The sequence below is a fragment of the Solea solea genome, chromosome 10 (genome assembly GCF_958295425.1).
Source record: "Solea solea chromosome 10, fSolSol10.1, whole genome shotgun sequence".
Lineage (NCBI taxonomy): Eukaryota > Metazoa > Chordata > Actinopteri > Pleuronectiformes > Soleidae > Solea > Solea solea.
In genome coordinates this window covers 12,460,616-12,473,934 of record NC_081143.1, presented here as the reverse complement: position 1 = coordinate 12,473,934, position 13,319 = coordinate 12,460,616, and the positions used below count along the sequence as shown (strand labels likewise).

At 42.7% G+C, this 13,319-nt stretch overlaps 1 protein-coding gene across 1 annotated transcript; it reads right to left on the bottom strand.

Annotated features, from left to right (window-relative positions):
- Positions 1-6,239: 6,239 nt before the first annotated feature.
- Positions 6,240-12,911, bottom strand: dla (deltaA). Its single transcript, XM_058641678.1, has 11 exons — positions 12,224-12,911; positions 11,779-12,093; positions 11,433-11,493; positions 11,071-11,328; positions 9,904-9,964; positions 9,678-9,808; positions 8,936-9,105; positions 8,514-8,730; positions 7,621-8,401; positions 7,392-7,500; positions 6,240-7,286 (listed from the first exon to the last, which is right to left on the bottom strand). The coding sequence occupies exons 1-11, from the start codon at positions 12,290-12,292 to the stop codon at positions 7,281-7,283; spliced, it is 2,178 nt and encodes a 725-aa protein (XP_058497661.1). The 5' UTR covers positions 12,293-12,911; the 3' UTR covers positions 6,240-7,280.
- Between the last annotated feature and the right edge of the window lie 408 nt (positions 12,912-13,319).

The window sequence follows — 13,319 nt, the reverse complement described above, 5'->3', positions numbered from 1 at the left end:
ACCTGGTACCAGGTACTATGCTAGTGGAAATGCTACTTAAACCGTGCCGTGGTGTGGCGAGGCTAGGTGAGTAGAGCCGGTGAAAATTCGCCAAAAGAGTCACCAAAGAGGTTAGGAAGACAGAGCAGGTTTGGGATGGGGGGATGGGATACGGGTGGGGTGGCGGGTTTGTAGCTTTTGGTTGAGGTTGCTGGGTGGGAATTTGGATTATATAGAGATGCAAATTATGGAAATAAGGTGGGAAAAGTGACTTTGTGAGGAAGGCTTGGATTCACCATTGGATTCGTTTAATTCATGTTGAGTTCTTGTTAATTGTAACTTATTATAATGGCCACCTTTGAAGTGCCCAGGATTATTATGCCTTGACACTTGATGAACGACACTCGACAAAATATATTAACATTGTTGTAATTTCTGACAGATTATAAATCAGACTGTAAAGTGATAGTATACAGAGTATAAATCAGGCATTAGTCTGAGAACACTGCATTAATATGAAGCCAGATGGCGTTCTTACATTTACCAAAATCCAAAAATGATGCCACATAAAGCTTTGTCTCGTGGGTCGTTTCCAGGTGTTTTTGGAGTTTCACTCAGCAATGCAAAAATTACCTCAGATTATTTTAGAACCGGGGGAGTTCCTCTAAAGGTTCCTACTTGCTACAGCACTCAAAAATGTAACTTACTCAGGTCATGTAGAATCAAATAAAATGACTTAGTTATTAGCTTGTGAGCTACCATGACATTTCAGAAAATGACTACAGATACATGGAATCATTATGAAACGAAGTATTAAAATATTTCTAAGAGTCGATTAATGGCTCTTATGTGATAGAATGGGACGGCTACACCAGTGCACCCTGAAATCCATTATTTTCACTGACTTACTTTGCTCTTGTTCCTCTGTCAATAGGAAGAAAGTCTGAGTTACATTTAACCAAGAAGTGTAAGGAACTGTATGACACAAGTGTTTGTGCATCCATGGATCTAGGGAGGAAAGCACATTTCCATGTTGCTTGTTGTATTTAGATAGGTGAATTATTTGCTTAGCAGAAAAACATGAATGTTCTCATTTCTTCATGTCCATTCTTCCTGCACGGCCCCTAAAATAACCATAAAAGTGTCTTTCTGTTGTTCTTGAACACAGTTTGAAATGAAGTGACTAATAATAACAATAATAACAAGGCAATCAGAGATGGCAGACTTCACCTCGTTTATGCAACAAGCCTCTGTCGGCCTATATGCGTAACAGACTCTGTGGCGCAACATTAGAGCTTCTGACTCCAGATCAGAAGGTTGTGTGCAGAAGCACGCACAGATAGACACACAGATCTACCAAAAATAATAACTTCGATTTCTATAGTGCTTTCCGTGAAACCCAAGGTCACTGAGTTGGTGAATCCGTGTAAGATCAATACCGATGTTCAGAGTTGTGTTCAGGTGGTTGAAAATTGAATTGAAAAAAAAAAGAAAAGAACTCTTCATGAATTAACTGAATTCAATGTGAATGAAGCCTGGAGTTATTCAGGAGGGTGACAAAGACGGGCGTTGATGAATGATTAGATGAAGAAGGAAAGTAGTCCGAGCAGAGTAGGGCTACAGCAGGGAGGAGGAGGAGGAGGAGGAGGAGGAGGTGGCGGCGGCGGCGGCAGCATGACGCACAACAGTGTGAATGAAATTCACCATCATCCATCAGACAGCTTTGTAACATTTTCCACAGGCGCCACCGGTCGGCCCCAACATCGGATACCTCGAACCAGGACGAGCCACCGGCGGCTCGGAGGAACACTATATTCTCATTTAAAAATATTTGGGAAACATTTCAGCAAGTTTTACACACACGCACACCTACAATTACCTCGGTGGTCCAAAGACAGGCATCATGCTTCACATCTTTTTAAGCTACATCAGACGAAGAAACAGTGAAAACTAAAAGCTATGATAAATCCATTTACCTTTTTGAAAGCTTACTAAAGTACTTCTATGTAAAATTCCTGTACATCACTATAATGCTCCGTTTTGTTATTTGTTGCTCATGTGATTCTTTGACGCAGAAATGAGGCAGAACATTGAACAAGAGAAACTTTTAAAGTGAAAGAGCCATTCACAGGAAATGAAAAACTTAAGACAAATCAGTGATTTTTATCAGGATTTTTATTGAGTGTTTGGTTGTTTTTTCTTTTCAGGGCTCTGGTTAATAAGTAATGGGTAAATGTTTGTTGCTTTTTAAAAAAAGAAAGAAAAAAAAGAAAGCTTTTCTTGCAGCGTTGTATAAAAAAACAACAAAAAAAATATTTTGAATATTTTAGTAAATCTAAATTAATCATGAAAATGTACAATCACCCCTAGAAGTTTTGACAAAGTCAAACTCGTGATAATGACAATTATCACTTTAATATTTATTACAATTTGATCTCTATGCACAATTAAGTTTGCACATCATGTTACTTAGACCTAGATGTTGTTGTCCCCTAAAGTATTTGGCCTAAGATTTTTTTTTGGTTTTTTATTCCTTACACACCTGAAAGGTGATCTTTAAAAGACTTTGTGTCCCTGCTTTTTGCTCATTTTCCTTAATGTTTGTCAGTCAAAGCATTTTAAGATATTGATGTTTACTTTGAAAGAGCCTTTTGATTGGCCAATGGCTAAACCCCGCCCTCAAACACAGACGAGCTAATCGCAGCTATCAGCTTGATAATTTGCACTCTGACACTAAAGTTTGGGCCACGCCCACAAGGAAACGGGTCAACGGGTTCTTTTTTCTTTAAGAACCTTTTTCGTGAAAAAACACTTTGTTTAAGAAAATGTCTACAACCACAGGAAACCTCCCCGAAAAAAGTTTGTAGAAAGTAGTGACATCTAGTGGTGAGACTGCAGAGGGCAACAAAGAAAGAACTGCACGCACCTGTGTGACAGGAAAGGTGAAAGGATGCCTTTCTTCTTTGTTTGTCCATTTGCTCTGATGTAGAAACAGGATTGAGGCTGTAAAAGTAAAGCAAAGCTCTCTGATTTTAAGACTCACATGCTTAAAACTATACTTAGTAATAATATGTTCAACCTCTGCCAATAAATCTTCCTTAATGTTACTAAATTAATCACCAGCCTATTAAATGTAAACATTTCTTTGGTTTCTTTGCACCAAATAACAAAGAAATCATTACAAACTGAATTGTTTTCGTTTGTAGACCAAACTGAGAAAATAATAATATGTATTAGTCTAAGCCACCATTTTTAATCAGAAATACCTATTTTAGCATTTAATTTTGCTAGCTTGCAATAAGCTAAGTATGGCCAACTCCAATTTTGACAGAATGTTTGAGTTAATGAGCTTTTTTAACGTTTTAGCACACACCTGTTTCTGAGTCCATCAGATCACAACCAGATTTTTACGTCCAGTTTTTGTCAACAAGCTATACCTCATTAGCATGGGAAGAAGCTAAGCTATTTGCTTGCGTTTTTGATGTCGAGCAGAAATTTTAGCTTCACACTAACAACACAAGCAATACGACATGTGAAAGTCCAGAGTGTGTTTTTATTCTTTCTACTGAGCCTGCAGTTGAAGCGACAATGATGTCTTAATGCTTATTTATTATCTAATCTAACGCTTCGATCGTCTGCGTGCATGTAGAGGGCGGGGTTTATCCAAAGGTCAGTTGACGATGATGATTTCATGTGAACAGCTCCCTAAACAAGATTTTTTTAAAAAGATAAGAAAATCACTGTAATGAACATTAGTTTTCATTTAAATGAGTGAGTCCAGCAAAGACATAGATTCAAATCATTTTGTTCTGGACTTCACTTTAAATCTTGACATTAAATGTCCCATTTAAAATGTGGTGAAACTGCTTATTTACACAGAGCAGGCTTTGCAGCTTGGGTTTGTCGGCCTCTGAACGTTACAAACTAAACTGCAGTTTGTTTCTCCAGTGTTGTGGACGACTCACTGACCTCATTGTCAGTTATAAGCTATATATACATTTTTATCGCCAAACCTTTGGTGCTTTTTGTGGAAATATTTACCTCATTTGCCAGTTGCCAACACCATGCTGTGGCCTGGGTTTGGTAAATAAGCAGTATTGAACTGTTTCTGAGGTTTGATCTACCCTCAGCAGTGGAAGTGGTTTTGGTGCATTTTGTCTGAGGCGGACCCTTGTACAGTACTGTAATATGTGTGCTATGAAGCCATGTCAGCGCATTGTAATGTACTGTGTTATGCCTTTTTTTTGTTTGTTTGTTTGTTTGTTTGTTTGTTTTTGTTTCCTGTCTGTTGTTTTACTGGGAAGCTGGTGATTGTTTTTTCTACATTAATATTTCTTTAACAGATGTTAAATATGTCAGAAGAAGAAAGCAGTCATTTTATAATTAAAAAAAAGAAAGAAAAGAATAACGTCATCGTAAAAAAGAAAACTAAAAAAAAAAAACCTGCATCTTTTATGTATACAAAAGACTAAAGGCATGATTTTAACTTTTTTCTGAGAACTTAGATGTTGTACTCAATGAATTAACTGAATTTTAAAAAATGAGTGATTTCAAAGAATTCTTTCTCCAAATAAAAGGCTTCTATGGCTCCAGGACAACTGCTCGTCGTGTTTATTGATGTTTACGTGTCTGTGTCAGTAGTTCATTTATTTATGCAGTTGATTTGATCGGGACCACAGTTACATACATGCTGAAGTATCTGATGAGTGCACATCATGGTGATGTTTAAATCCAGTTTATAAATATGTTACATGTAGTTACAGCACAGTTATTGAACATGTTTGTTTTTAAAGCTCATCAGTTCCTCTTCTTGTCATCAAAGAAAGAATTTTAAAAAGTATGACTCAAACAGGAGAGTAAAGAAGTTTAAAAGCAATAATACTACAACATAAGAATCACTGAAACCCAGTCCTGAGAAGCATTAAAGCCAAAGTATGTCAAATATACTGAATATAATCCAATACAGAGTGTTATTGTTAACAAAAATACACATTAAAAAAGTATTAGGACCATATTTAAAAAAGAAAGAAAAAGAATAACTTTTTTTTACATGTGGCCCTAATGCTCTTCCATAAAAATAAAATAATCAACAAATTTCTTTGAAATGAATGCGTGTTATTCTTCTCAAACAGGAAACTGAATCTGCTTTTCAAAACAAGAAACTTTTCTCAGTTGAAAATAAATGAGGTGCAGCTGTGGCTGCCACGTTATTAAAAATGTGCTGTTGTATTTAGTCATTTATTTTCAACTTTCTTTCGTTCCTCAAAATGATTGAACGCTCTCTCTCTCTCTCGCTCGCTCACTGTAGCGTCTTTGTCTGTATCCGTCACTCAACACAAGAGTCCACATTCTCTTATCTCTGCCATTTCTCAAATTCATCAGGAAGACGTAAATATAAAAGCTGTACTTTACAATCTTTTTTCTTTTTTTTTTCTGTAGAGCCTTTGAAGGTCGAGCTGCTCGCGGCTGAACTCTGGCCAGAAGGCATCTGTTGCTCAACAACATCTGTTCCTGTTACTCTCTTTCTCCCAGCATGCCGAGGGACACGCAGCCTCTCCCAAGGGTGGCCCTTTGTGTGCGCCATTGTCAATTCCATCATTGTCTGCTGAAGTCTGTTGCCATAATGCCACGGGGTTATAAACCCCAGCAGAGGCCGGCTCTGCTGCGCTGATGATTTACAGTTGTTTGTGTCTAAATCACAATCAGCGTCTTTGTGAGCCAATTAAGAAGGAAAAAAAGGGGTGTGCGCAACAGTCAAATGTTCATTCAGAAAAGTTTATATAAGGTTTTTATAGATATATGTATACATATATACAATTTCTGCATTGTTTCACAAAAGAAACCTCTTCTGTTGCTGTGGTTTATTGGTGGTGGAGAAGCCTCAAAAGACATTTGTGGTGGAAACAGGAAGTGTAGGAAAGCACTGGATGTCCAGTAGGCGTTACTCGACACTGATCTGAATTTTAGAGCCATGAATTACCTGACTCGCTCTTTAGAGGGAGAAACAGGAGTGGTAAATCTAGCGTAGGGACATTGTTTTTTATGAATAGGCCCCCTCTCCCGTCTCCAGGGAGACACTTTCAACTTCTGGCAGTAGCCAACAGTGTTGGCATAGAAAAGCCCACTATGTGGTCGCCAGGGGAAGACAACAGATGTTACTGATTAACTTTGCTCACAGATCCTTACAGAAGTTTTTTGTTTTTTTTTTGTCATTCACAGCACATGCAGATGGACAAAACAAAAGTTGGACGCAATCAAAATTTCATGTTTAGCAATATTTATTTGGAAAAATAGTCTTGGCTAATTCCTTCATTCAAAAATGGTAAAGGAGACAGTAACATAGCAATTTGTACAGTACAATCCCTCTTAAATAACATTTTCTTTATAAAAAAAACAAAAACAAAACAAAAAAGTCCCATTGACCTGAAGTGCCTTTGCAAATAACATCATTAAAAAAGTAACTTAAATAATCATAACAAACATCACAAATATACAATAATACAAAATAAAAATAACACAAAAATCCTTAAATTAACTTAAATTAAATCATAATCTTAAAACTTTTTTCTTTCTTTTTCTTTCTTTCTTTATTTTACAAAATGACAATTTGTATCAAAAAGCGACTCTTTCTTTTTTTTTTTTAATTAAGACAAAATATTTTATGTCCCAAAATAGAAACAAAAAAAAAAGAAGAACAATACTATGTCATAAATGGTTTGGAGGGCTTTGTGGGGGTGGGGGGAAAAAACGCACTTCAGTTTACACAGTGATCAAGAATACATAGAGTCTTCACAGGTGTGGTGATGGGTGCACAGCCCATGTGAAACAGCCTCATGAAGAACAGGCCACTATGGCCAAACATCCACCATTTGATGCAGTTCCTGCGCTCGGCAACGGCGTGTGGGTTAGAGAAAAGGCCTGGGTGCAAATGTTGCAAAGGCAAATAATCATAGTGTCACATGTTTCCGTCACATGACCACACGTCCATTCATATTTTTTTTTTTAAATGTACCCCCACTCCCCCGACAAAAAGCACGACAGAAAGCTAAGTGGCAGTTTACTTTAACCCGTAAACTCTTCAATTCTTTTTCAGCCCCGGCCAGTTCTTATCCCACAGGCCGCTGCTTCCTGCACTTAGTTTCCAGTAGAGAACCAGCTCACTCTGAATATCAGTTAAACGTCTCAGTATCAGCAGCAGTCTCAAGGTGGGACACCTCCCCCTAGGGTTAGAGCAGCATCTGAAGGAGTTTAAAAACTCTCCCATAGAGCAAATGAGCAACGGGCAGCCCATCAATGGCTCGTTACACCTGGAGAAAAGCACAGAAAAAGACAAACGGGTCAGCATTTATGGGCTGGGAAAAAAAACACGCACAGAGAAAGATGTTTTTACAACAAGACAAAAGAAGACTCACCTCAGTTGCAATTATACATTCGTCCTTCTCCTCTGACATCACAAACACAGATTTGTACTTGGTGTCCGCACATGCAGACATTTCTGGGGCTTTCTTTTCTGATGCATCGCTTCAGGATAAACAGGAGAGAGAGAGAGAGAGAGAGAGAAAAAAACACATGTCAGCATCATCGTTTTCACAGTTTCAGCAATTTCACATGAACTTTGTCAAAACATTTTTTTTTTTTTACCATTTTAAACGTTTGCTGCGCTTCTCCTCAAACTCAAAAGAGTCCAGGGATTGGCACTTGTCCTCACAGGCTGGCTCAAGCATGGCCTCCTTGGCCGCCTGCTCGTAGTTGACCTCGTGTACGAGGTTGTAGTCTGCGGGTGGATGGCGGCTCTTGTAGCTGCTCCTCCCCGGTGAAGATCCTTCATCTGGATCACTGCTGCAGAAGTCCATCTTCTTGTTAATATTTTTGACGCCCGGCGTCGGCAGCACGCTGACAGCCAGGTCCCTGTCACTGCGGTGGCAGTTGTTGGTGAGGTTATTTATTGTCTCTCCCTCTACGATGGTCTCCATTTGTCCGCCACGCTGGACCTTTGATCGGAAAAATCCAACGAGTACAGCACACCCGGCCAGCAGGAGCAGCACCAGGGCCACACCGGAACCAACAGCCATCCAGGGCACTTCTGAGCCGCGGATGGCCGCATGCTCTGGAAGCAGGAACTGGCAGTTCCGCCCACCGTAGCCGGGAACGCACGCACAGACATAGCGGTTGTTTCGTTCATGGCAGGTGGCTCCGTTGTGGCACGGGTTGTGTTCGCAGCGGCTGATGGGTGAGCTGCAGTTGCGGCCGGTGTATCCCGGTGGGCAGGTGCAGGTGTACCCATCGAGACCCTCCTGACACGTGCCACCGTTCTGGCAGGGGTACGTCAAACACTCGTCCCCGGTGTGGTCGCAGTTCATGCCGGTGAAACCGTCCGGACACTGACACAGGTAAGAGTTGACGAGATCCACACAGCGTGCACCTGAGAACAGTGACAAAGAACAGCATTTAAGTTTTGGTCCACAGAGACGAGTGACAAGCAGTCTCCACGACAAAAGACTTGCGGGGTCGGTCACACTGTGTCCTGCTCTTACCATTTGAACAGGGGCCAGATGTGCAGTGGTCGATCTTCTTCTCGCAGTTGAACCCCGCGTATCCTGTCGGGCACTGGCAGAAGTAACCTCCCTCAGGGTTGTCAGCACAGCGGCCACCGTTAGAGCAGGGCCCATCCGCACACGTCATGGCACTCAGCTCGCAGTTGTTGCCATAGAAACCGTGAGGGCAAGTGCAGGTATATGTGTTTTCCGAATCCTGTGAGGAAAAAATAGAACGGGCTTAGAATAAAGATGTGTTCTGTGACTGCAGTTGCTCTGGACTGTTCACTTTATTTGTTTTGAAGGTTTGAATTGATTTTTTTATTTATAGGATAGGACAATAACAGATGAAGGCATGTGAATATAAATGAGCCACGTCATGTTCATGGAATGTCTCTGTTCAAAAACCAAACAGTGCTTACAGTGCAGCTTCCTCCGTTACGGCAGGGGTTTCCAGCGCATTCGTTGACCCGGATCTCACAGCTGGCCCCACTGAATCCAGGCCTGCAGGAACAGGTGTAGCTGCCCTGACCAGTGTTGCTACAAGTGGCTCCATTCAGGCAGGGCTTGTGGTGGGTGCAGTAGTTGAGATCTGGAAAGACACGGCGGCACATGTGGATTAGCCACAGCACAACACATGGCAGGACAACCGCAGCAGCAGCAGCAGCAGTGACAGAATGTCTTTTTGTCCTCCAGCACACTTGACTCTTTCTCTTCTTCCAGTGGTTTTCTGTTCCCACGCTTCCTCCAGACAACTGCCGCTCTCTTGTCATTGTTACTGTACCACTTTTTTGTTCATTTTTTTGATGTCTTGCCAAACTTAATGTCGTAAACAGCGATAACGCTCTGGAACGATCTTGTACCAAATGTTCCCAACAACCTTTTTCTATCCTCTATCCCTCTCTTTTACCAATAAGCAGAGTGGTCTGATGAAGACAGACCCAAATGTGGTGATTTTCAGGTCTTAATTTGTTGAGAAAAGTGGATGTTTTTTGAACATCATTTCTGATTCAACAATATCTCTCCGTTTCACTTTTACTTCTACCTTCTACTGTTGTAAAAGGTTTTAAATTGCCTAAATACTTTTTAATCCACATTAAATTGACTCTTTCCCTTGACTCATCTCTCCTGGTCAGTGGCCACATCATCAGGGCTTCTCCTCACCTTGGTTGCAGAAGAGTCCACCCCAGCCCTCCTGACAGTTGCACTGCCACGGCTGCTGGCAGGTTCCGTGGAGGCAGCCCGGGTACCGGATGCACTCATCACAGTAGCGTCCTTTAAATCCCACTCGGCACCTGTTGTTGTCCAATGGGGAGAAAAAGCACCTGTGAGTGAACTCACATTACCTCACTAAATAATTCAAGCCTTCAAGTGAAACTGCTTGACTTACTTGCACTCTCCCGGTTTCTCGCAGAAGCCGTGCTCTTCATCACAGCCTGGCAGACAGATCGCTGTGCAGGAGGAGAGAGATACAACATGAACACCCGCTCTTTGTGTTTTGCTCTTGAAGAAATGAAACTTAAATCCCTAAACCCCAACTATCGGCACATGGGATGATGGGAAAATGTCCAGTCCCAATTCCCAATATTGTCACAATAATTGGACAAATCTGCTTCAAAGTCCTCATTTCATACATGAAAACATCCCTTAGACTGTATGTTGGTGAGCTACACAGCATTGTTCCTGTCACTCTAGCAAGATATGAGCAATTCTACCTTTTTCATTTCAATAAAATCATATATCATCCAAGAGTCCAAGGAGGAATCTCCTAAACCTGTTATCTTAAACTCAATCTACTGATCAGCATGGAAGAATTTTCTGCTTAACATAGTTCTGAGACAAAGGAGGGAGTGTGTATTCTCTATGACACACTCACACACACACACACACACTCACAGACCCCCACCACCCTCTCTTTTTTTCTTCTTCGCTGCGGGTCAAAACTCTTTTATTCACTCTGTGCGCGCGCCCCCCACACACACGCACACACACTCCCCTTAATGTCTCGGATTGGGGCAGATAAGAGTGGACAGCTGGCGAGTGTGTTGCCAGTGCGCGACAGCTGCTCCATTGTCTCCTCTCTGCCGGCAGCTGCCCACTTCAAACAATACCTCCCCCGCCTCAGCCAATCAGCGCCCGGCCCACTCCCACAGTAACGAATTGGAAGGTAGCATGTAAATTTATGGCACGCGTGAGATTATTCCCCCCAAAACTTTCCTTAGAATAAATCAAGTGGCCTCGTGTGTGTGTGTGTGTGTGTGTGTGTGAGAGAGAGAGAGCGAGAGGGAGGGAGAAGCAGCAGGAGAAGGAGGAGGCTGCGCGTGGTGTTTACAAAAGTTGTCTTCCAAACGGCATTCAGAAGATGTGGTTACAGACCCATCATAATCATATATTAGTTGTTTACTCTTTTTTTTGTTTAACCTTTTGGCTCTTGACTTTTGATTCCACCTCTAAATATGACTATTTCCACGACTGTTCCTTCGTGTTCCCACCACCTGACACACTTTTACGCACGAGCTTGACACAAAAGTAAGAAAATGAAAGACGTTTCACTCACGTTCAGTGCAGTACTGTCCCTTCCAGCCAGCGTCGCACACTATCTCCCCGCGTTCCCCACAAGTGAAATGGCCGAACGCGTCATCCCTCGGCCGGCAGAACACCGAGCATCCGTCCCCATAGTAGTGCTCATCGCACACAAACCGGTACGCGTACTTGAGCTCGGTGCTGCCGACGGCGTGCAGGTCCTGGGACCAGTCCTCTCCCACCGTCAGGTGTCTCTGAGTGGTCATGGTGCTGATCAAGCGCTCTGGGTTCTCTATAAAAGGCGAATACGGTGTTGGTTAGAATGTGCGTAAACGTTTATGGGTTGTTGTTTGTTTTTTTTTTAAGAAAATGAGAGGCAGGGTGTTTGTTTCGTACCTGTGGAGAGGTCGTCTTTGGAGTCTGCGTGTAACGCCTCGATGATTAGTGAGAAGGTTCCCTGGAAACACAGATGCATGGCGTGGTGAGACAGGTGGCCAGCGGAGATGCGGCGATAACATCAGGCAAAAGGCCCGAGGCGACTGTGTTGTATTCAGTGTTTGTGAGCTGAATGAATATTGCTGAAACTAAACACCTGTGAAACTCCGTGCGTGTGCGCTCTCCCAACTTTGTTGGCGCGTTGCGCGAGCTGAGGTGCCCTTTTACGCACGGTTTTCATAGAAAAACAAAAACCTCCCTATACCGTCATTCATTTGACTGACATGATGGACCCAAGTGCACTTACCGGCCACGTGAAGCCAAAGTTAATTTTGATGGGGTTTGTGAAGGAATTCTCCGGGATGGCGTCCGGGACCTGGAAGGAGTTGGAGCCGAGGATGGGCGTCACGGCGCCGCCGTAGGTGCAAGGCGGCTCCGGGGAGGCGTTGGGTTGATAGTGTTTGAGACAGATCCTGAAGAAGGTTTTACATTCACACTGCTGCTGCTGCCGCTGCTGGTAGGACGAGGTCAGGCTTCCCTTACAGCAGTTTCTGTTCCCTTGTACGCCCTTCTTGTTTAGAAACTCCTGCAACTTTATCTCGAACACTCCCGAGCAGAAGCCCTGCAGAGCAAAGCAGCTTATTAACACACAGGTGCAGCTGGTGTGTGGTTGAGCGTGTCATGGATGGAGTGAGTGAGTGAGTGAGGTGATGGTACACTGTATAGATGAAATAAAGAGTTTTGTGTCTTACCTGGCACAACAACACGGACATGACGGGAAGAGTCAGCAGGATGATGCGCCCCATATTAAATAAATACATAATAAATAATGAATAAATAAAGTAAAAAAGTCTCGGGGGCTCGGCTGGTCCTCACTGTGCCTCCTCCTCTTCTTCAAACTCTCTGAGGAAGATGCATTGAGCACGTTTCTGTCGCCTCACAGGTTTTTCCCCCCCTCTCTCTTTCGCTCTCTCTCCCTCCCTCTCTTCTCTTCAACTGTTGCCGCCGCTCTCATTCATGTCCCAGTGAACAAGAAGAAAAAGGATTAATCCCAAAAACCTTCAGAGCGGAATATAAAAAGCTGAAAAAGTAGATAAAAGTGTGTGATGGTGAAACAGAGTCCTCCAGTTCCGTTATAAAAGCGTTAATCCAGTGCGTGAAGAAGAAAAAAGACGGATGTGTTCCTTGTTTTTGTTTAGTTGACAGATTTCTTTTTTTGGTGGAAGCAGCTTCTCCTTTCTTCAGTGTGTGCGTGTGTGTAGGCTCAGGTCTTGGTCTAAACCAAGAACAGATTTGTCACTGGTCCAACATGCTTCCCTCCACTTCCCCCAGCGTCTCTCTCTCTCTCTCTCTCTCTCGCTCTCTCGCTCGCTCTCTCTCCTCCTCACTTTAAACTGTGCGTCTGTCTCTGGAGCGCAGGCCGCCTGCAGCCTGTTATATACGGCCTGACACATGCTATGGTAATAACATGCAAATGCTGCCTCCCCTCCTCCTCCCCCCGACTTCACCTCCCAATCTGGCCCTGCTCTCCACAATGGGATCCCATGCAAGTTGGGGCCCCGTGCAGCATAGACACGGCGTTAATAAGAGAGCACAGACATGGAGGCATGTGTGGAAGTATCTGACAACAAGAGTCATGGACTCGTCTTAGTTAAAGGTGTAAAAGGGTAAAAAAATAAATAAACATTCAAGATGAAAACTGTTTACATAAAGAAACATAAAGGGCTAGTTTGGTTGTGTGTATGAAGGACCAGTGCACGTGCACCGCTGACTGTGCACTGACAACCTGCCTGAGACACAGAGGCTCGTGCTCAGTGAAAACATGGCTGACACAAAACACAAGCACCA